Source organism: Culicoides brevitarsis, chromosome 3 (genome assembly GCF_036172545.1).
Source record: "Culicoides brevitarsis isolate CSIRO-B50_1 chromosome 3, AGI_CSIRO_Cbre_v1, whole genome shotgun sequence".
In the NCBI taxonomy this organism is placed as follows: domain Eukaryota; kingdom Metazoa; phylum Arthropoda; class Insecta; order Diptera; family Ceratopogonidae; genus Culicoides; species Culicoides brevitarsis.
In genome coordinates, this window is record NC_087087.1 from 11,030,920 (window position 1) to 11,055,777 (window position 24,858).

General features: G+C 28.0%; 1 protein-coding gene across 1 annotated transcript in view; it reads right to left on the reverse strand.

Annotated features, from left to right (window-relative positions):
- Positions 1–24,858, reverse strand: part of LOC134835191 (uncharacterized) — a 105,047-nt gene that overhangs the window by 72,614 nt on the left and 7,575 nt on the right. Inside the window, exon 3 of the mRNA XM_063850062.1 lies at positions 4,020–4,273. Within this exon, the coding sequence (XP_063706132.1) occupies positions 4,020–4,273 (254 nt within the window). The remainder of the gene's footprint in view (positions 1–4,019; positions 4,274–24,858) is intronic.

Below are 24,858 nucleotides of genomic sequence, written 5' to 3' on the forward strand. Positions count from 1 at the left end.
AGACCAAAAAACAAAAAGCTCGCAACTAATAATAACAATGTTTTTTTTTTTGTCGGCTGGGAAAAGTTGGTTGGTTGGCGAATTGTGAAGCCAGACACACACACACAGCAAAGTTTATCAAATTTCAGTCACGAATTACTCGTTAACTTTTAAATAATAATGCAATAAAATCAATGATGAGCCCATTCTGTTCTCTGTCTGGTTGTGTTGGTTGCTGTTGTAAAATTTAAAAAAAAATGGCAAAGTTACATTTTGTCACTTTTTGTGTTTCTCTGTGTGTCATCATGTCATGTTTTTGCGTTTTTACTTGGAATTTGGAGTAAATGAAATTTTAATGGCAGTTGAGATGTATTTTTGAATTTTTTGCGGAATTTAGTAAGGGTTGAGTATTATTGATTGATTTGAAGAAAAATGACTTTCAGACAAGTTTTTAAATAAAATTTCGTTAAAAGCTTATTATTTTAAATTAATTTTAAGGTAAGTCTGAATTAAAAAAATATTTGTTTATTATAAATTTATCAAAATTATTTAAATTAAATGTTAAATTAAATTAAAATTTATATTAAAATTTATTTATTTATTCTTTAAAAATAATTATTTATTAAAATTTTAATTTTATTTAAATTAACTCGAAAAAATTTAATATATTAGTTTTTTAATATAATTTTATTTTTATTCGATTTATTATTATTATTTTTTTAATTAATTTCAATTTACATTTATTATCTTCTTTATTATCTCTAAAAATTAAAGATTTTTATAAATTTTAAAAATTAATTAAAATTAATTAATTAAATTTAATTTTAATTTTAATTTTTTTTATTTTATTCAAAATTAAAAAAATTTTTTATGATTTTCATTATTCAAAAAATTCCCAAAAATGTTTTCTTATTCTATGAAATCTGAAAATTCAAAAAATTATTAATGGAATATTTTGCATATTAAGAAAAAAATAAAATATTTTAAAATTATTAAAGAAAAAAATAAATATGAATAAATAAGGCGAAAAAATTTAATATTTTCATTTTTTGTCCCATGAGGGTTTTCATGGGGGAGGGAAATAAAAAAAAATAAATACCTATTTTTGAATTTTTTCTTTGTAATTTTATAATGTTTTTAAACACTTAACGTTTAATTCTTAACATTTATTAAATTTTTCAAATTTTAACTTAAATTGAAGAAATTTAAAAAAAAAATCTCACAAAATAAAAATTTTTGAAAATAAATTATTTTGGTCACGTGACTTGACAAAATTTTTTTTTTACATTTCAATATAAATAGTCTTATTAAAACGAGTTTTTTTTTATTTTTGTATAGTTTTATCGACAACAGTAATTTTTCAATTAAAAAATTCAAAAAAATGTTGAAAATATTTAAGTTTTTTTCCCTGAATTTTTTCGACAAAATCGGAGGGGGGCGACAAAAAATGGATGTATTAAATTTATTTGCCTTATATTATTTTTATTAAAATTCTTTACATTCATTATTATGTTTTTTTTTTAATTATTTATTGAGTTGAATTAAAATGAAATATTGAAAAAAAAAATAAGTAAATTAAATTAATTTTTTTAAATTTGAAAAAGAAAATCAGTATTCTTGGATTTTTTTTAACAAAATACTTAAATTAATAAGCTAATTTATCAAAAATTTTAGTAAAATTGTCCACATGTTCAAAATTTTCTTTAAACATTTGATATTTTTATTTTCAATTTTGAACAATTTTTGGATATTTTCATTGTATTTTTAAAATAGGTAAAATATTTTTAAAAAAATTTTAATAAGAAAATATTAAAATAATAAATTTTTTATTTATGAAAAAAAAAAAATATTAAATTGGATCAAAAATATTATAAAGTCATCATAATACAAAAGATGAAAATCAAAAACAGAATGATTGCCAAGTTTCCAATTTCCATTGAATTCTCTTACAAAACAAAAAAAAACTGAACTTTTATCAACTCTTAAAATCTTTTGTGTGAAAGTAACGATCGACCAACAATATAAAATTGAATTTACCGTACTCTCTGCATTTTCGTGACACCACAAACTAACTGCACAAACAGGAAACTATTAAATTTTATTGGCAATTTCTCGGCCAGGAAAGGAAACTTTTTCTGTAACATCTCCAACTTTATTCCATTTAATAAATTCTCGGTGCATAGATAAACAGCAGTTCAGTTCAGTTCAGTTCTGCGTTGTATCGATAAACGAGCCAAGCAAAGCAAAAAAAAAATAAGCACGTAAAAGTTGCAACAATTTTCAACGAACATTGTTCTAAGGTCTGGTCTTGTTAACTTTGTCTCTCCTCCGTCGACGAAGACAAAATTTACTGGCACCACACGCCCAATGTCTTTCCACCGCACCATTATTACATTATAATAATCCTATCCTGCAAAAGTTCTTTTTTCCGCATTGTTGCCACATTTTAAAAGCATACAATGGACACAAAAACTCACACAAGATGAAGACAGAAGACTAACTAAGACAATTTTCTTGTGGTTTTTTCCTTCTTCGTCTTCGGAGTTTATTCCGAACTGGACAAAAACTGAAATGAAATGAAATAAATAAATAAAAAGTGTAGCACGGAAAACAAAATAAAATAATAAAGAAGGAGGAAAATTAAAGTTTGCTTAAGCAACAGAACAAAAAATTTAATCCAATTCTTGACAATTAAATCCATGCCGCTGTACACAGAAATCACAACCAAAGAAAAAATTATGTTTTTTATGACTTTTTACCTGGAGTTCGGCAGCAACAAAAGACCATCCATCTCCACTTGGCACAAAGTCTTAATTTAAAACTTGACAATTTTTTAATGAAAATGTGTTTCGATAAAATTTTAGGACATCATCAATTGAGGAAATAACAAGAACGAAAAAAAAATCTAAAAAGACAAGAAATGAACAAATTAAAAACAAACTTTTTTTTTGTTAACTTTTTCTTATGTTTTTAATGTGACATCAGTGACGATGATGCCGAGACGACGAAAAGACATGCAGACTTCATTATGGCATCTAAATGTCATTATAACTTTTTTTTTCGAGTGTGTACGAAAAATGAACAACAAAAAAAATAAAATTAAAAACAAGAAGATGAAAGAAAGTTTGGATGTTGTTCTGATGTTAACTTAAAGTTTTTTTTTTTGTAAAATTGTAAGTATCTTAGGTGAGTTATAGTGAAGTCGTCTCAAAAAGCACAAGATTATCATTAAACTTGTAGTAATGAAGAGATGGTGGGATGAAAATGCACAAAAAGTAATGCAATGTAGGTTGGTAGGAAAAGTTCAGAGTAGTAATTAGCATAAGATGGTATAACGACAAAAAAATTGACATTGATGAAGTTATTCTTCGATACACCCACGACTTGAAAATAGAAGAAAATAAATGACGTCTCCAAGGAAACAGTTTATAGGGTAAGGAATAATGATTGAAAAGGAATCTAGGTGATTCTTAAGTTATTGAGATATGATTCTAGAATATTTTTTCTTCTAGAGTTTAATGTTTTTTAGAAGAAAAATGTGATGGATTGAATATAACGGCAAATAATCTTTGTTTTTCTTTCAGAAAATTTAAAGCTTTAAGTAGGTCTTACAGATAAATTATTATGAAGATTACACTTTTCCTCTAAGGCCTACATGGGTCTTTAAATGTTTTAAAGATTATCGAAAGAAGTTTTTAAACTGGTTCTTTAATTTTTTCAATATTTTTCAGATCTTACTCTTAAAAAAAGCTTTGTAAAGTCACCAATCTAAAATTTTAAAACGTACCATTCTTTAGATTTTTGCCCAGAACCTCTCACGGCATATTCTATTTTAAGAAGTACCAAATCTTTTTAAATCTTTTAAATGACTTAAAAAACTTATCAAGAACAATCAAAAGGATAAAAAGACGAAAAGCCTATGATAGAGAGTTTAAGGACATTTTCTTCATCAAAAAGATACCAAAAATATTTCCGAGTTAATTAATTACGAATGAACTTTGACTATGTACAAAATGATCAAAGATCTCACAAAAACTAACTCCTCATGTTGAGCAAAGGCGGTCCACGAATTGATATTCTGGTTCGTTCATTCGCAAGATCTTTCAGATCCCAGAGGTTAGTCATCTGCCCCTCACCCTCTCTGATGATGTTGGCTTCTGAGAGTGTGGAGCGTCGCCAGGTGTTCTTCAGGCGACCTCGTCTGCGACTTCCTTGCGGATTATAAACAAGGGCCCTGTTGCATACTTCCTCGGGATCCTTGCGAAGGGTATGCCCGATCCAACCGAATTTTCTCCTGCGTATTTCCAAATTTTTGTATGATTTTCATATTGGCTTTGTAAACGATCTATGACTTGAACAAAATGCTGGTTCACAAAAACTAACTTAAAAAATTCGTTAGAGACCACGCACTCTAGGCACTGGAAGAAGATTTTTAAAATTACGCTATTCCGAACAAACTACTCGCGGCATAGTATTTTCCATGAGGAGTTGAATTTCTTAAACGATTTTCCTGCAAACATTCGACGAGCTTAAGTTGTAAGACTCTGTGTCGCCCACTTTTTTAGATATTTGTAATTAGGAATTATGTTCTTTGTCGCTTTAAAAATTAACACCTAGTTAGACATTATAACGACACATTTAACAGATTGGTTTGTTGTAACTTCGGACGAACACTGCTTTCTATATTTCCATGCGTCAATATTCTAAAAGTTCGGTTTTGTACTTTTTGTAATGCTGCAATGTCTTCTTTTTTGTTGATATACGGCAATAGTCAATATGTGATCCAATCATACATTTGTACAGTGTCATTCGAGTTTCATGAGGAAATTTTTACGGTTTCTGTTCAGAAAACAAACCATTTTCGCCATGTTTTTTATGTAAATGTTCTGCGTTCTTTTAAAAATTCAGTTTGTCATCGATTATCACACCAAGGTATGATGTTTCTTTCACGATTTTAATATCACAGTTTTCAAAATTCAATACGTTTTCATCTAATTCAAATCCGATCACCATGCATTTCGTCTTATTCACGTTTAACTTGAGTTTGTTCATATAATGTTACTTCCAGACTTCTTTAAAATCAAACAGCAGCTTTTCATAGTGCGTTTTCGTAACTTTTTTGAGCATTGAATATTCTGAAGATTACTGATGAGTTAAAAATCAACTCAATTTTGACTTAATCTTAACCAAAATCATTCAGTTTTCTATTGACTTCAACTATTTTAGACCCTGCAAATAAATAAAATCACAAGCTTTTATTTAAAATACTTACCATCGTTCAAAAATCCTTCAAATCGTGTCAAAAATAACTTTCGCCATCACATTCCTGTACTCCTCATTTCAAAAAATCCACTGAATGACAGTCGACAGGATGAACTTCGTTCCACATTTTTAACTTAAATTCCGAGAAATGCTGTAATAAAAATAAAAACAAAGAAAACAAAAAAGGTACATAAGTGGGTGAGAGTATATTTACAGAAAATGTTATTTTATTTTAAGACATAAAATTATGTAGAACAAGTAAAACTTTTTTATTAAAGATGTTTGTTCTCAAAGATGTTCTTTCTCTGCTTTATATACTTTGTTTCAACAAAAAATGTCGTTTTTAGCGCATTACCACTTCTTTACTTTATGACGTCCCGTTTTTGCATTTTTATCATGTTAATGACTTCAATTTTTTACAAAGTAGAAAAAAAAATAATTTTTGTAAAAAATTCATAAATTTCGTTTTAAAACAATTTACTACTTGCTGGTAGCTTTTTCTACCCCATATACTCATTAGATAAATAAATCTCTTGATTAGTAACGTACAATTAAGCGTTTTGTCGGTATAGGGGGAGAAATCAGGTGAATCATCATGTATTTGAATTTTCCCCCTCTCGATGGTTATCAAGTCCTTTTATTTAACTTTTGTGTTTTATACGGAGATGACTTTGCTTTTGTTTTGTCTATTCGCAATATGGAAATGTAATTTAATTTGACATTTTAAAGATTTTTCACTGTTAAAAGTTAAATTCTTGTGCTATCATATCGTTGCTAATCTGCTAGTCTTTTTGCTATGACGACAAGTTGATATCCATGACCGAAGCAGCCTTTTCCCTTTTGTTATTATTATCATTTCTGCTTGTAACTTTGGCACAATATAAATTTATAAAATTTTGAACACTTTAAATTTTTTTGCGAGAGAAAAAAGAGGAAGGGAGGGAGAAGAGTAAAGATATTATAATAATATTATTGTACATTATTACACTTACCCCTTGTCTACTGCTGAAGTATGTTTCCTCCGTAATAATGCATTAAGAGGCGTAAAATGAAAATATATCTATCACACGACGACACAAATTGAACGCAGAGAAAAATATGGAGAGGAGTTAAGAGTCAAGTTGAAAAGTCGAGCGTCTTTTACTCCCTTGTCTCGCTTTGATGCGGCACAAAAAACAAACGCTTGAGCAATGTGAACGATGATGCATTAGAGATGCAACTGTAATAAGATTATAATGTCTCTGTGCCAAGTTTCTTCTATCTTGCTCTGGCGAAGAATAGAGGAAATGTATCGTTTAAAAGGACATTACGACCAAAGTGTTTGAAGAGATAAACAGAGGCACTTCTTGGAAAGAAATAAATAAAGATTTTCCTTTTAAAACATCTAAGAAAAATTAGACCATTCATGGGTCTTTTTGACAAAAAATTAATTATTTTGAATTTCAAAGCAAAAAAGGGGGTTCAGGTATGCTGTTGACTAAATTTTTACACGAAAGCCCAAATTTCAAATGAAAACCGCCATTTTCTTGCATTTTTGATGCTCTTTCAGGAAAACTTTACTCCAAGGCGGTGTCTCTTAAGACAACGGAGAAAAATTCGATCAAATAGGGAAAAATTTCCTTCAAATTTCAAGGTCTAAAAAGGGGTTCAGGTATGCTATTGACTAAATGTTTACACGTAAACCCGAGTTTCAAATAAAAACCGCCAGTTTCTTGCATTTTTGATGCTCTTTCAGGAAAAATTTACTCCAAGCCTGTATCTCTTAAGACAACGGAGAAAAATTCGATCAAATAAGGAAAAATTTCCTTCAAATTTCAAGGTCTAAAAAGGGGTTCAGGTATACTGTTGACTAAATTTTAACACAAAAGTCCAAATTTCAAATGAAAACCGCCATTTTCTTGCATTTTTGATGCTCTTTCAGGAAAACTTTACTCGGAGGCTGTATCTCTTAAGACAACGGAGAAAAATTCGATCAAATAGGGAAAAATTTCCTTCAAATTTCAAGGTCTAAAAAGGGGTTTAGGTATACTGTTGACTAAATTTTTACACGAAAGCCCAAATTTCAAATAAAAACCGCCATTTTCTTGCATTTTTGATGCTCTTTCGGAAAAAATTTACTTCAAGCCTGTATCTCTTAAGACAACGGAGAAAAATTCGATCAAATAGGGAAAAAATAGGAATTTCAAGGCAAAGGTTTTTTGTTTTGAACTTAAGACTTAAGATCCTTACGTTCATTCAAAAAAATTAACACGTTTGAACTTTTAATAATTTTTAATCTCACAAAACGTCTTTCAGTGTCTTCACTTCCATTTCCGGGCATACAAAAAACACTTTTGGATTAAACATCGTGTCGTCCTTACTCATCACTTTAATCACCGAAAAAATTTTTTAAACCTTGTTTCGTTACTCAACAGTATCGTGTCTTGTCTTACAAACGTTCATTCACTCGGTGCTTCGGTGCTTTCGTGCACAAATATAAATTCCAACTAAATCTCATTATCTTTGATATGCCATAAATCCAGCAAAGTGTGTATAATGTAAATTTTATATATATAATATTATTACAATTTTACCAACGTACTTTTTTTTCGCATGGCGATGTACACAGCTTTGTCGTAATAATATCCATAATGTTTTGTGCAGTCACACAGGATATGAATGACGACGACGACGACGATGATGATGATGATGATGCGTGTTTAGATAATGTTTTACGCTATTACTGCAAAAGTACATTAGCAATTTCCTTTTATTTTTGCTACATGAATTGAAGATGACATTATTGTGATGTGTTAGCGACATTTTATGTGTGAGTGCGAGATGAAAATTTGATTATTATGAATGTCTTTTTGGAAACAGGAAAAAAATCACGCGCGATAAACAATCTCTTTTTTTCCATTTAATTTTAATTGGTTTTTGCGAAGAAGAGCAAAAATGCGCGAGATTAGATTGATAAAGCGCGCAAATTTCATTTTTCAAGCACGTTTCTTCCTTCACTTTCAACTTTAATCAATTTTAAAGTTTTGACTTTTGCTGTCTTCATAATCATTATTTAAACCGCAGACTTCATTTAATCATTTTTTTTGTTGTTTGTTCGTTAAAGTTCGTGTTCATCGATAAATTTTCCCGGTACGGACTTAATCATAAAAAAATAACGTTTTTAAACGAAATGGATAGCATGGGAAAACCCATCGAACTAAACTATTTTTTGCGTGATGCGAAACTTTTGTTTCGCAATTACTCATTCGCTCATTGCCTGAAAAGGGTGTCCCGGATTTTTTTTTAATTTAAATATTTTTTAAAAATTTTTTATTATTATTTAAAAAAAAAATTAAATATTTTTTTAAAAAAATTTATTTAAATATTTTTTTAAAAAATTTAATTTAAATATTTTTTTAAAAAAAATTTATTTAAATATTTTAAAAAAAATTTTTAAAATTTATTTTTATTTAAATATTTTATTTTATAATTTTTTTTTTTATTTTTTTTTTTTAATTTTTTTTTAATTTTTTTTTATTTTTTTTTTTAATTAAATATTTTTTTATTTTTTTTAAATTTTTTTTTAATCAATTTTCAAATAAATATTTTTAAAAAAAAAAAATTATTTAAATAATTTTTTTTTTAAATATAATAATTAAAAAAAATATTTATTTAATTTTTATATTTTAAAAAACATGAAAATATTTTTTAACTTTTTTTTTATTTTTTAATAAATTTTTTTTTTATTTTTTTTTTTTTTTTAAAAAAAAATTTTAAAAAAATATTTTTAAAAATTTTTAAATATTTTTTTACTTAAATATTTTTTTAATAAATAATTATTTAAATATTTAAAAAAAAATATAATTTTAATATTTTTCTTGTTTAAATAAATTTTTATTTTTAATTATTTTTTTAATTACCGAATATTTTAATTTAATTCCTTTTATCAAAAAAATTGTTAAAAGATTTAAATAGAATTTTAATGAATTTTTGTCAAATAAAGTAAAAGCAGAACACCCTTAAAAACCTTTCGAAAAAAAAAATTGAACTTTATTATAAATATTCGATTAATAACAAAACTGATCGTGCATTGAATATAAATGAACTGTTATTTGCATGAAGCAATAGGGTGGAAAAAACTCACTTCGTACAAAATCCGTAGGCAACATTGAGCGACCGGATCAAAATTATAAAAAAAAGTGCAGCGGCAATTTTATTGCATATTTCCATTTATTTTAAAAAACTTTTTTTTTCTTCTTACTTTTTTTTTGTTATTGTTATATTATTATAATTTTTCTATCAGATCCATTTATTCACATAATGCAGAGTCTAACATTCATTGATGTTGATGGGTTTAACGTATTATATAAGGCAGAAAAAAATGTCGAATCTGTGCATTATTATTGTCTCACAGTAGCTACTTACCACGCCGAACGAAACGCTAGATATTGCTTTTAAAAAGTCGATTGAGCCCATGTTTGGTTGATGTCTTAGTTTTCTTCGTTCAGCAAATGAAAAAGTTTTTTCTGAAACATCTCTCGTTTTTTTTTGCTGCTTCTTTTTAGAAATAAAGTTGTTAAATTTATTCTGATTGAAGCGAAAAAGTTTAAGCAAATTGTGGTTTAATCTTGTGACAGACTGTGTTGGTTGTAATTGGGAAAAGTAAAAGTTGGATTCGTGGCGTTGAAGGAGGTCCGTGTGAAAAATTAAAATTGGAAAAAATTTAAGGATTTTTTTTTTTTTTGATTTTAAAAACTTTTAATTTTAAAGCTTAAAAACCCTCCAAAAGATATGAAAGAAAATTTTCGAATTTTTTTTATCAATTTCATGTTCAAACAGAAAGAGAACTGAAAATTTCAAGTGAAAAATAAAGAAAAAATATTTTTTCAATTTTTTAACAGTTTTGAGTTATAAAATGATTAAAAATGATAAATTAGAGTCCCCTGATAAATTTTTATCCATTTGGAGCAAGATTTGACAAAAATTGCTTTGACACAGTTTTTGACACAGTTTTTTTGTTCTTGATTTAGTTTTCAAAACAAAACTATGTCAAAGAAAAAAAATTTTTTTAGTTTCAATTTTTTGGCAGTTTTGAGTTATAAAATGATTAAAAATGATAAATTAGAGCCCTCTGACAAATTTTTATCCATTTGGAGCAAGATTTGACAAAAATTGCTTTGACACAGTTTTTGACACAGTTTTTTTGTTCTTGATTTAGTTTTCAAAACAAAACTATGTCAAAGAAAAAAAAATTTTTCAGTTTCAATTTTTTAGCAGTTTTGAGTTAAAAAATGATTAAAAATGATAAATTAGAGCCCCCTAATAAATTTTTATCCATTTGGAGCAAGATTTGACAAAAATTGCTTTGACACAGTTTTTGACACAGTTTTTTTGTTCTTGATTTAGTTTTCAAATTAAAACCATGTCAAAGAAAAATTTTTTTTTTCAGTTTCAATTTTTTAGCAGTTTTGAGTTGCAAAATGATTAAAAATGATAAATTAGAGCACTCTAATAAATTTTTATCCATTTGGAGCAAGATTTGACAAAAATTGCTTTGACACAGTTTTTGACACAGTTTTTTTGTTCTTGATTTAGTTTTCAAAACAAAACTATGTCAAAGGAAAATTTTTTTTTCAGTTTCAATTTTTTAGCAGTTTTGAGTTAAAAAATGATTAAAAATGATAAATTAGAGCCCCCTAATAAATTTTTATCCATTTAGAGCGAGATTTGACAAAAATTGCTTTGACACAGTTTTTGACACAGTTTTTTTGTTCTTGATTTAGTTTTCAAAACAAAACTATGTCAAAGGAAAAAAAATTTTTTTTTTCAATTTTTTAGCAGTTTTGAATTTTTTTGGCAGTTTTGACACAGTTTTTTTGTTCTTGATTTAGTTTTCAAAAAAAACTGATTAAAAAAAAATGATTAAAAATGATAAATTAGAGCCCTCTGACAAATTTTTATCCATTTAGAGCGAGATTTGACAAAAATTGCTTTGACACAGTTTTTGACACAGTTTTTTTGTTCTTGATTTAGTTTTCAAAACAAAACTATGTCAAAGGAAAATTTTTTTTTTCAGTTTCAATTTTTTAGCAGTTTTGAGTTAAAAAATGATTAAAAATGATAAATTAGAGCCCCCTAATAAATTTTTATCCATTTAGAGCGAGATTTGACAAAAATTGCTTTGACACAGTTTTTGACACAGTTTTTTTGTTCTTGATTTAGTTTTCAAAACAAAACTATGTCAAAGGAAAAAATTTTTTTTCAGTTTCAATTTTTTAGCAGTTTTGAGTTAAAAAATGATTAAAAATGATAAATTAGAGCCCCCTAATAAATTTTTATTCATTTAGAGCGAGATTTGACAAATATTGCTTTGACACAGTTTTTGACACAGTTTTTTTGTTCTTGATTTAGTTTTCAAAACAAAACTATGTCAAAGAAAAAAAAATTTTTTAGTTTCAATTTTTTGGCAGTTTTGAGTTATAAAATGATAAATTAGAGCCCTCTGACAAATTTTTATCCATTTAGAGCGAGATTTGACAAAAATTGCTTTGACACAGTTTTTGACACAGTTTTTTTTGATCTTGATTTAGTTTTTAAAACAAAACTATGTCAAAGAAAATTTTTTTTTTCAGTTTCAATTTTTTAGCAGTTTTGAGTTAAAAAATGATTAAAAATGATAAATTAGAGCCCCCTAATTTTTTATCCATTTAGAGCAGATTTTTGCTTTGAGTTTTTGACACAGTTTTTTTGTTCTTGATTTAGTTTTCAAAACAAAACTATGTCAAAGAAAATTTTTTTTTTAGTTTCAATTTTTTGGCAGTTTTGAGTTATAAATGATTGAAGAGCCCTCTGATTTTTATCCATTTGAAAGATTTGACAAAAATAACAGTTTTTGATTTAGTTTTGCTCTTGCTATGTCAAAGAAAATTTTTTTTTTTCAGTTTTAATTTTTAAGCAGTTTTGAGTTATAAAATGTTACAAAGTTTTAAATTTGAAGGTCATTTGAAGGACATTAGTACTTTAAGACTATTTATAACAAAATTTTGTCTAAAAAAGTAAAAATATCAAACTCAAAAAGTTACTTTACTTAAAACCTTTAATAAAACGCGATTACCTTTCAACTCCCTTCCCACGACGACTTTTCACCAAATACTTTGTTTACTTTTTAACATCATTTTGCACTTGCCTGCATTCCGTGATTTCTTCGATTTTTATTTTCTTCAGCTTTTGAATCCCATAAACGTCCCCTTTTTTGATGATCCTAACAATTCATACTTACTTTTTTTCCGCGTTGTCATTTCTATGGCTGCTTTTTTCGTCTTCTAATCTGTTTTCTTTTTTTTCTTTTTGCATAAAAAGACGAAAAAAGCAAATTACAATAAAAAAGGTATATATTTTGTTAGACCGGTTTGCGGTAAATATTAGGTTATAATGTTATAATAATAAAAAGGGGAACAAAAGACAAGAATGATACCACCTTACGTATTTACATTGCACGCGTCGCTCGTGAGCAAGAATTTTTTTTAAACAGTTGATGAACAAAGTTTACATCATTATTTAGAAAAGTTTTTAGCTGCAAAGTATTTGTTGTGTAACATCATTTTGTGGAATAAATGGGCTTTTTTCGGTGAATAAATGTTGTTGTTGTTGCTGTTAGAAGCTATTCGTCTCTATAATTTTTTCCAGATAATGTGCTTTTTTTCCTCGCTCGTTCAGCTCGAACAATAAAAACGGCTCAACATTCAAACTAATAATATAACGTGTCTAAATGCTGTTTTATTCCTTTTTTTATTTAAGCAACGACAATGCCTCAACGACGACGATGAATACGACGTTTTAATATATATTGTGCTATAATAATATTAGCAGTTGATGTTCTGCTGCTGGCTTGTTGTCGATGGTTGGTTTGTTAAAAGGCGCACATAAAGCGCCTCGCAATCAGGCACCGAGAGTACAAACGAAAGGTTTATTTCCACATAAATTAATCTAATGTGCTGTTGGTTTGGTAAACTTTTTCCTTATTTTATAGCCGGCAATAATGTAACCCAACACTTTTTCGCTCCGACATTCGGCATCCATAGAAATTTCGACTATACGGCCCGGAGTACAAAAGCATGCCTCGAATGACTTTGAAGGAGGCCCCTTAAATATAAATGAAATTATATTATTATTTTCGTTCAAAAAATAAAATTTATGTATATGGATTTTTATGTGTGAAAAAATATCCTGTTAAAATGTGTCTTTCACACACAAAAAATTGTCCAAACACGATGAAAAACAAAAAAAAAATTAGAAACCAAAGAATGCATTAAAAAGGAACAATTTATCCTTAATTGCTACTCCTTACCCTCCAGCAGCAAAAATTTTTGAGCAAAATATTACGATAAATCTGCTACAAACGACCGTCTCTTTTATAGTCTTCTTCTTTATTTTTATTTAATGTTCTTTTTTTTCCACAGTTACCCCGAAACCCGAAAAGCCATTCACCCAGTCAGTAATTGGTACATATGAGTACATCTACCTTGCTACATTCCGCCTCACTCTCACCGAGGACGGCTTAAAAAGATCTCAAATAATTTCATGTTTACAAAACCACACAAATATCCCTTCAACTCTTCTCTGGAGCGTGGGCCACGATAATGTTCACAATTATTTTCAATGGCATTTTTCGTATCATTTGAAGCTGCTCACAAAAATTCACCGCAAAATGGTTTTTTAAGTTCATTCAGCAGCTGGCAGTGTGAGAGGGAACAAATATATACGAGACACATAAATGAAACATTAAGCTCTTTTATTTAAAATGATATGACATATCAAGTTGGGAACAAACGAGCACCAATGTGTGCGATGGCAAATTTTTCATGTAATGCTTAATGTGAAAAGTTCATGTCTCGCAAGTGGATTTTTTTTGCGAACTCTTATTTGGTAAGTTTTTGATTTTACTATTTATTTTACATTTTTTAGTTAGAAAGGTTGACTTCTAATGTTTTTAATACTCACTTGTAGAGCCCTTAATCCTGAAAGATGCCAAAATTTAGAAAAAAAAATAAGATGACTTTTTTTGTAAATTAGGGAACAACAAAGAGTTAAAAATTTACTAAAATTGTTTGAAACGAATACAAGCTATAACTGGTAAGTTTTTTTTTTGTATTTTAATTAAATTATTTTTTTCGTTTTAGAAATCAAGAAATTTATGTTGACATACTTAGAATTTACAAAGCTTGATTATAAAGACAGCCAAAGAAGTCCTTACTGGCTATTCACCAGTTTCTATGAAGAACTATCTAATATTAAAACATGCTCTTAGCAACATGCCAAGTTACAATACAAGATGGTTAACACAAAAAGTATTTTTCTTAAAATTAAAATGAACGGACATTGGAAAAAGGAAACTAATGAGGAAGAACTAGATGTCCCATACAAAAATCATATTACAATTTTTAAAATATTGCTGCATAAGAACTAGTAACTTTTAAAACGGTATCAGCAAAGTATTTAAGCTTCGAATTAAAATAAATAGCTGAAGACTTTCGACAAAGGCAAAAAGATCGTATTTAAACAGAAAGGACCATCATTTTATGTTCCTTAAAAATGTTCCTTCAAGTATTCTAATAGATACGAATACTTTCCTTCAAATAAAAATTACAAGGTAATTTTAAATATTATAAAAGCATGCTAAGATTGAATCAATTCTTCAAGCTTAAAAATTTAAACATAAATTTTTTATGAATGGCTTTCACTTTTGTTAAGAATAAAAACCAAATATGATGTTATCTCAACGAAAATTCATTGGATCGCAATTCACATGTGGAAAAAGTTTATTTTTTCCTGAGATCCAAACTTATTTCCCAAAATTAGATTTATTAAAAGATAAAGAATAATGATAAAAATCCTAAATTAAATCAAGTTCATAAATTTTTTTAACAAATTTAATTTTCAAAATGTAAATTTTCCCAGTTTAAAAATTTGAAATTTCTTTACGAATTTTGTAAAATTTCCCGGAATTACGTTCCGGATATTTTTGACAATCGTCGCAATTTAAATTAAACGAAATTCAATATTTTTAAATATTTGTTAATTAAAAAAATTTTTGACTCGCAGTAATTCCCACATTGCGAAACTCTAACTTTCCACAGTTAACTATTACATTTATTTTTGTTTGTAAAATCATTATTATTTATTTGCTCTTTTTTTTTGGGGGGGCTTCAAATTTTAAAATATTTATTGTTGACAAGTGAAAAGATTAAAAATGTCATTTTCATGGAAAAGCCAAAAATAGATTGAATTTCCATTAACGTTTTTATGGCTTTTTTTCGGCCGAAATGGATTTACTCCAAAACAGAGGCTGCAAAAGTGCACAAATTGCAATTAAAAAGGATTAAGAAGAATTACTGGCAATGTTTGTGGTTTTGAGTTATTCCATGATAAACTTCAAAAGGTGAAAACAAGCATTCAATTCAGACATTCGAATCGAACTGACCATTAGTCCAGATTTTTGAGGGATTTCTTAGTAAAAACAAAAATATGTCAATTTCACAAGCCCAGGCTTTGACAAGACAAATTTACTTCATCGCAGCACGCATGTCATTGTCAGTAACCGCCAAACACAATCAATTAATATTCATTTTACGCTTGATTCGTTCGCAACTAATCTATCAAAGGACAGAAAAAGCGTCTCTTTTCTCATTTCAATTAGTATCTGAACAATTCAAAGTCGGAAATGATGATAATTATTGTGACAGATTTGCCGGAATGCGTGACTACGATAATCATTAAATATTTATTTTTCGTATTGAAATCGCTCAGGTATTTTTTTTTGTTTGGACGCGCACATCTGGTTTGACAAACTTTTGTTGGGGAATTGGATTAATATTTGGATGGCGGGATGGAAGAGGGTTAGGATGATGATGTTAAAGGTAATTTTTTTGAGAAACCGTTTTTTTATATTTTTATTCGGATTATTTCGTATGATTTATTAATTTTGTAAAAAACTTTTTCGGACAAACTTTGTAAGGGAAAAAATTAAAAGAGAAAAGGAAAAAAGTTACTTGAAGTGAGAAATGAGTATTATAGCATGACAAAGGCATCATTGAATTAATTTGAAAATAGTGTACTCTTTAAATTTTAATTAACTTGTTCCTTTCTTTTTTTGCCTCTTTTACAATTCTTCGCATCATTCGGTGCATGAATTATTAAATGTTCGTGTAATCCGGCCATAAATTTTGTTCTCGGAGCAATTTAAATTAAGTACCTGATGTGATGTTGCGATATGAGTTGGTAGCAGCACACAACACAAAATATGAAAAAAAAAGAAATTATAAATGGTCGACTTGGAAAATTTACAGATGTTTTTAGCTTTCTTTTTAATTTATGTGTGTGGAAATATTGTTGTGTGAATGGATGGAATGCGATGTAAATGATTAGTAAGTCGATGTTTAATTCCGCCAACAGTAATCCACTTAACACTTGTTTAACAGAGTGACATTAAACGACAGAATAATGAGACACCTAGGAGACGCTTTGTTGCAAACTACCATTACTCTTAATGCTGTCGGTTTAACAGCATTACGACTCGATGGTGAGACATAATATAATGGGAAAGAGGACGAGTAATAATCCTCATTTTTTTTTGCTACAAATTGTTTTTCTCTTGGATGACATTTATTAGGGATGAAGAGAATGGACAAAAGACTTTGGTCTTAAGAGAATTGAGAATTTGTTCAATTTGTAGAAGGTTGAAGTTTTGAACTTCAGGAGTTTCAGAATTGGTTCAGCTTTCAACTTTTGAACTTCAGGAGTTTCAGAAATTGTTCAGCTTTCAACTTTTGAGCTTCAGGAGTTTAAGAAATTGTTCAGCTTTCAACTTTTGAACTTCAGGAGTTTCAGAAATTGTTCAGCTTTCAACTTTTGAACTTCAGGAGTTTCAGAAATTGTTCAGCTTTCAACTTTTGAACTTCAGGAGTTTCAGAAATTGTTCAGTTTTCAACTTTTGAACTTCAGGAGTTTCAGAAATTGTTCAGCTTTCGACTTTTGAACTTCAGGAGTTTCAGAAATTGTTCAGCTTTCAACTTTTGAACTTCAGGAGTTTCAGAAATTGTTCAGCTTTCAACTTTTGAACTTCAGGAGTTTCAGAAATTGTTCAGCTTTCAACTTTTGAACTTCAGGAGTTTCAGAAATTGTTCAGCTTTCAACTTTTGAACTTCAGGAGTTTCAGAAATTGTTCAGTTTTCAACTTTTGAACTTCAGGAGTTTCAGAATTGGTTCAGCTTTCAACTTATGAACTTCAGGAGTTTCAGAAATTGTTCAGCTTTCAACTTTTGAACTTCAGGAGTTTCAGAAATTGTTCAGCTTTCAACTTTTGAACTTCAGGAGTTTCAGAAATTGTTCAGGTTTCAACTTTTGAATTTCAAGGGTTTAAGCAACTGTTTTGCTTTCAACTTTTGAACTTCAGGGGTTTCAGAAATCTTAAGCAACGCCTTGTTAATGTCATTGAACAACAGAAGTAAAGGCTTTGAAGCATTACATTTAATTACTAAATACCATTTCACCCCTACTGCAATCCTACTTAGCATTAACAATCAAACAAAAGCGAATAGAGAAAAAAAACAATAAACGTCACTTCATCAATTGATAATAATTCCAGATGCCATTGTTGCCAGTGCAACTTTCATCTCCTATTTGAAACACATCCTTGACTTAACATCCAGCGAAATGACAGGCAAGCAATGAAAAGTAATTCATTCTGCTTATAAAATAACTGAATAGAATACATAATAAAAAATTCCTTTTTTACTTTTCCACTGCGTGTATCGACGAAAAAAATATATATCCGTAATAACGTAATTGAGAGCACAGAAGTATCATCAGAAGCATGTACTTGATGAGCATTTTAATAATAATATAAAAGAAAACGTAAAAAGGCATTCAATCAATATTAATAAAAATGAAGAAGCACGATCGAATATGTTGTTCGAGTACGAAACAGACAACAACAACGATGAGCAGGAGGAGGAGAAGGACAATCATGAAAACAAGGAAAAATCATGTTTTTCATATTATTATTTAGCAACGAGGATGAAAATAATGTATTAGTGACACATATCATGATATTTATAAGATGAAGTGGTATTTAAGGGGAATGTCAAGGGATGCCAGTGACACCGATTTTAAAGGAGCTTACCGATTAAACTGCGAGCAGATGTCAGGAATGTTCGGTCGCATTCACTCACGAATCAAAATAACAGAAAAAAAAATATATTTAGACCAAAAGAGGAAATTAATAGGAGAAAAACGGCATTTACGCACAGAATAAGAATTAGAAGACGAAAAACGATGATGTTGATGACGTACACATGTCGAATACTAAAAACGACAGAACATGACACGATTTTTCGTTTGGCACCTTTTGCTGCCTCGAGCGATACTTACGAAAGACAGACGAGCATCGTGTGACCAATATAATTGGTGTTTCGTAGGCGTTAAGGAGATTGGAGGCTGAAGCAATGAAGAAAATTGTTTCACATTACAAAAGGGATCTGAATTTTCGTGCGTAGGTAGAACTAAAAATATCCTTTATTGAATTTTTAATTTTTTGTTCAGAAAAATCAAGAAGAAATTCAAACTCTTATCCAACTAGCAGCAGTAAAAGGAGAGAGAAGTTTAAAAGTCAACGTCAATTATTCAGAAAATTTTCCAAAATTTTTAAGTAAACCTTTTCGTGGGCTTTGTTTATATTGACAGACTGTCATCGCCCATCGGTTAAAGATATGAAACGGAAACTTGTTGAGAGCAAAGGAGAAGATTAAGGAAGTACATCGCGTATAGTAAAGTTATATTTGGCATTCGTTTGATAGAAAATTTCTCATTTCAGGAAGATTGATCGACAAGCAAAATTTAAAGGAAGTAGTGAAATGAAGGTGAAAAACAAAACCCATCATAAACTTCAAAAATTGGACATGAATACAATTTATGTTAGTATTAGTAATAGTATACGAACAACTCAGGAAAAATAAATGGCATGGAATTTTTTGATGGTTCTGTGTTAGTTAAGCCTAAAGTAAATCAAAAAACCTAAATTTAAAATTCTGGAACGAGCTCTTGAGATTTTAGACATTTTTTAGTGTATGTATTTGGGTATTCTCAAGTACCTCTTTGACATACTCGATCTCACTAAAAATGCATAGTAACCGATAGTAACACTTTGGTTCGTTCTAAAATTTTCAATTTAGATTTTTTGAACTTAGATCACTTTAGTTAAACTAACACAGAACCATCAAAATATCTCATTCCATTTATTGTTCGATGAAATGCTTATATGGGGTGATGTCGTTAGAGACATACTAAGTTGTCCCAAGAAAGTCCTAATTGAAGACGGAATGGCTTATGAGAAACAACGACTAAGCTAAGCTTAACCGAAGCAACACTGTACCGTATTTGGGTCATTTTCCGAAAAATCACAATTTTGCTATTTGATAAAACGAAAATCTATGATATTTTCCATCTATAGAGCATGAAAAAATAAGAAACTTTTGTTCTAGCGAAATTTTCTGGCAGTGGATTTTCCGAGTTTTTTTTTTTGAAAAAGAGTTTCGCTAGAACAAAAGCTTCATATTTTTTCTAAAGAGATGGAAAAAAGATGGAAGATGGAAAATATCTTAGATTTTTGATTTGGCGAAGTTGTGATTTTCCGTGGTTCTTCGTAAAATGACCCATTTACGAAATTGATCTCGAAATCCTCTGGAATGCTTATGAATGGTAAAAAGCTTTAAAAAAAGTAAAAAATTGGGTCAGATCATAACTTATTATCAATTTGAAGGGCTAATGTGATAAATCGCAAAAAATTTTTTGCACATTTTTTCACTTAGAAAAATCAAAAAAGATCAAATCTTTTTTTGATTTTGATCTAGATTATACAAGCCTGGATATGGGGTGATGTAGTAAGAAACAAACTAAGCTGAATGGCTTATTAGAAGCCTTATAGAGCTGAAAATAAATAAACTTTAGCAATTGTACAAAACGAAATTGATCTCGAATCCTTAATGCTTATGCATGGTGAATCTAAAAAGCTTTAAAAAAGTAAAAGCAAACCCTATGTGCGAAAAACGGGTAATTGATCCCCTTAAAATTAGGTTGACCCAGTCTTGATCCCTTAAAGAATTTTTTTAACCCTTAAGGGATCAATTTGTACCGTTAATGGTTCAGTCTGATCCCTTAAGAGATCAACCTGATCCCCTTCCGAATTTGTCATCCGTAGACCCAAAAAAATTGAATCTTTTAAGAGGTCAATTTGATCCCTTAAGAGGTCAATTTGATATCTCCAGGGATCAAATTGATCTCTAAAGGGATCAAAATGATCTCTTGAAAGATTCAATTTTTTGGGTCTGCGGATGACAAATTCGGAAGGGGATCAGGTTGATCCCTTATGGGATCATATTAAATCAATTTGACCCGTTTTTCGTCCATAGCTGAAGTTCGTTAAAAAATCAAAAGCGAAAATGATAAGCCAAAAAAATATTGAAACACTTTCAATAATCGCCTCCGCCTTAATTTTCTTGCAAATTTGTTCTTAATGAACTTCCAAGAAAACGTGGCTCATCGCAACTCATTCATCATTCAAGCGATAATCCGTCTGATATTTAATTTTTCATTTACCGACACTTACGGATTAACAACGCAAAAAAAGTTTCCCCGGGGCGCTCGTAATTATTATTTCTTTTGATTCGCGCCGAGAATCTCCGGATTATTTCCCGCATGACTTATTTTTATTAATACAAAAAGTATATGAAACAAAACAAAAATTAGCATGACAGGAAAACATCGCTGCGCGCGGGAGAAAGAGCAAGACAGACATTCCAATTATAATTTACAGCTCAATTAACATTATATAAAATTTTGTGTGTTTGTGTGTGTAGAACCGAAAATTTCAAAATGATTATTATGTGTGACATGACATGAATGGTGTTCGGTTTGTTTTGTTTCACCACACACGTCGCACGTACCTCCTACACGCGACGAGGCTTTTGCGAGACGCGGCGTCGGCGGCGGCAGCAGCAGCGGTGGAGACAATGTGGCATGCAACGAACATTTATTATTTTATTTTTGCAGACGCCGCGCCGTCAGGAGTAACAAACGCAAAATTTTCCGTTGCGATTAAATATTTATTTGTGTTTCTTCGTAAATAGATTTTGATGATGTTGTTCGTCGCAGCAAAGGTGTATCACTGTGTCGTGTAGATGCACAGAAAAAAAAATGAAAAATGAGCGAAATGAAGGTAGAATATGAAAAATAGAAATTTTTTCCCAAATCATAATGCAGACAAAAAGTTTCCGTTTCATTTTTCTCCTTTTTTTTGTGGAAGGAAAAAGAAAATAAAAGCAAAAAAGGGAGACCGTCGTCATCGTTCTCATCATCATCATGATCGTTTGAACAAACATGAGAAATATAAACACACATTAAGATTATGATTGTGTGTGATTTTTATTTTCAGAAATAACAACGACATCAACATGAAAGGTCTTTTCCAGTATCAAGGTAAAACAAGCTCAATTTAAAAAAAAAAAAAAATTTTTTGGTTTTAATTTAGTTTTTCGTTATTTAAAAATATAGTTAAAGGTTTGGTCTTATAAAAATTATTATTTTAAAAATTTTATAATTTTTTTATTCGGAAAGCCACAAAAATAATAAAATAAAAATTAAATAAATAAAATTTTAAATAAAATAAAATTTTAATTAAATAAATTTTTTATTTTTAATTAATAAAAAATTAAATAAAAAAAAAATCAAACTAAATTATTTTTCCTTTGTATAAATTGATTCAAAATTAATTAAATCACAAGGAATAATTAAAGTTTAATCATTAAATTTAATTCATTTTTTTCCTAATTTAAAAAAATTTAAAATTTTTAATACAAATTAAATAAAAATCAAATAAAAAATATTAAAATGTAAATAAATTAATTTAAAATTTTTAACATAATTGTAATTTTAATTCAAAAATTAAAAAAAAATAAAATGATTGAATTCTATAAAAAAAAATTAAATAAAAATTAAAAAAAAAAAAATTATTTAAAAAAAAAATTTATAAAAAAAAATATTTTTTAAAAAAATTTAAAAAAAAATTAAAAAAATAAAATAAATAAAAATTAAATTAAAAAAAAATAATTAAAATTTAATTAATAATAAAAATTAAAAAAAAAAAATTAAATTAATTAAAAAAAAAATTCTTATAAAATGATTGAATTCTATAACAAAAAATTAAATAAAAATTTATAAAAATATTAGAAAAAATAATTAAACCGAAGACGATCAAAAATTTAAAAAAAAATAAAAAATTAAATAAATTTAAAAAAATAAAAAAATTTAAAAAAAATTAAAAAAAAATTAAAAATAAAATAAAAAAAAAAAAAAATTAAAATAAAAATTTAAAAAAAAGTTAGAAAAAATAATTAAGCTGAAGATGATCAAAAATTAAAAAAAAAAAAAAAAATAAAAAATTAAATTAAATTAAAAAAAATTCTTAATAAAAAAAATAATTAAAAAAAAAAAAAAAAAAAAAAAAATTAGAAAAAATAATTGAACTGAAAATGATCAAAAATAAAAAAAATTATGAAAAAACTAAATTTAAATTAAATTTATTTAATAAATTGAAAAAAATTAATTTAATAAATTAAAAAAAATTCAAATAAAATATAATTTCTACTTTTTTTCTAAATTTTTTAATTTTTAAAATTTTTATTTTTTTTCCATTAAATAAAAAAATTAAAAACCGCTCTTATCCTAAAAAAAAAAAATAAAAAAACTCACAACAATATTTACTCAGATCCCTTTTTTTCCTTTTTTTACATGAACTTCCAAAACTCTCACAATCAAAATTGTGTCGTTTCACAATAAATTCCTCATTATTTAAAAAAAAATCACACAAACACCGCAATAAATCTATAAGGTGGGTTTAATGTATATCTTGACACACATGATTTCTCTTCGTTCTGCGTTCTCTCTTCTGAGTTTTTTTTTGCATTTAAAGATTCGCAAATATCCGAGCTATAAAAAAATTCCATAAGAAACCATTTATCGTTGTCGTCGCCTTGCCATGCGACTTGCCCGAAAAAAAAAACACTTCTTTCGTTTTTCTATCGGAGTATTTGTCACACAGAGAGAGTGTTTGTAAAATGGATACCATTTTTGCAAATATATCTTCATTTGTCGCATTAACGTTGTCGTGTGTGTGTGTGTGTGTGTGTGTGAGTGCGAACAAGGCTCGAGCAAACAACATTCAAATATCAACAATAACAGCAGTGGCAGGCAAAGAACCATTTATTTCACGTACAGCGTGCCACGTGTGAGCAAAAGCGACTCAAACTAGTATTTATGCTGTTTGGGAATTGTTTTTCCCCTTTTTTTCATTCACTTTTTCGGAGCCTTTGTGCAGAAATAAAATAAAGTTCATCTGCTTAAAAGTTCACCAGGCACCAGTCTCGCACATAAATATTACAAAAGCCATCTCTCCAAAGTGCCCGTACCTTTAAAATGTTAAGTGTTATGATATCGCACAAACACACATTATTATTATTATTTACAGAAAAAGAGCCAGCTACATGCACGGAAAATGTGTTTATTGCTCCGTAACTTTTGAATTTTATCTTTTTTTAAATGCTTTATCACACACAAGTGCTTCCAAATGCGTTTTATCTGGCGTTATCTTCTTTATCGCTGCCGCCGCACCGGAATGTTTACTTTTTTTTCTGCTCCCTTATATCCTGCCACGATGCGAAAAGGTGATTCACGCAGTGGGATTATGGTTATTTTTTACACGCTTCCTGTGTGTTACGCGATGATGCGATGAAAAAAAATACTAAGCAGTTAATCAGATAGTGTCGCAAAGGTTTTTTTTTATTTTTTTTTTTATATGAGATTTGAAAGGATGGGAAAATGGATAATTTGTAAATATTTTAAATGCGCGAGTTAATGAAAAGTGATAAGGAGTAAATAGAAACTGAGATAGATTAGATGAGATTAGACTTATCGCTCTATTTGACATTAGAGGAAATTGAATCAGTAAATATTTATTTTGTTTTGATGAATTTTTATCACAATTTAAAGAAATTTATACGATAGATGGCGCTGTGAAAATAAGTTTCGATGAAAATATGCGTTTTTTGTTTGTTTTTTGATGACTGCTTTCTTTGAATTAATTGTTGATTTTCTTTCAAATAATGTTTCAAATGTAATTTTTTCAAATTCTAATTTTTTAATAAAGCAGGAATTCAATAGGATAACAAAAAAAGTTTAAAAAAATAATATCATCAAAAATAATCTAAGTAATAAGGTCTACTTTCATAATTGTTCAAAAAAAATTTTATTTTTTGGATTTTTAATAATTTTTGTACAGGAAGTCGTTCTTAACATGAATTTTCCTTTTTAAAATTAATTTTATAGAATTACTAAAATTATTTTTAAATTTTTTTTACAGTTATTTTTTAATTACGATTTTTTTTTTCTTTAATGATTTTTATTTTAAAGATATCTACTGAAATGTGTTTAAAATTAGAAATTTTTATAGTAGATAAAATAAAAAAAAGATAAAATTTAAAAAAAAAATTAAATTTTGTATGAAAAAGTAAGATTTGTAATCAAAAATTC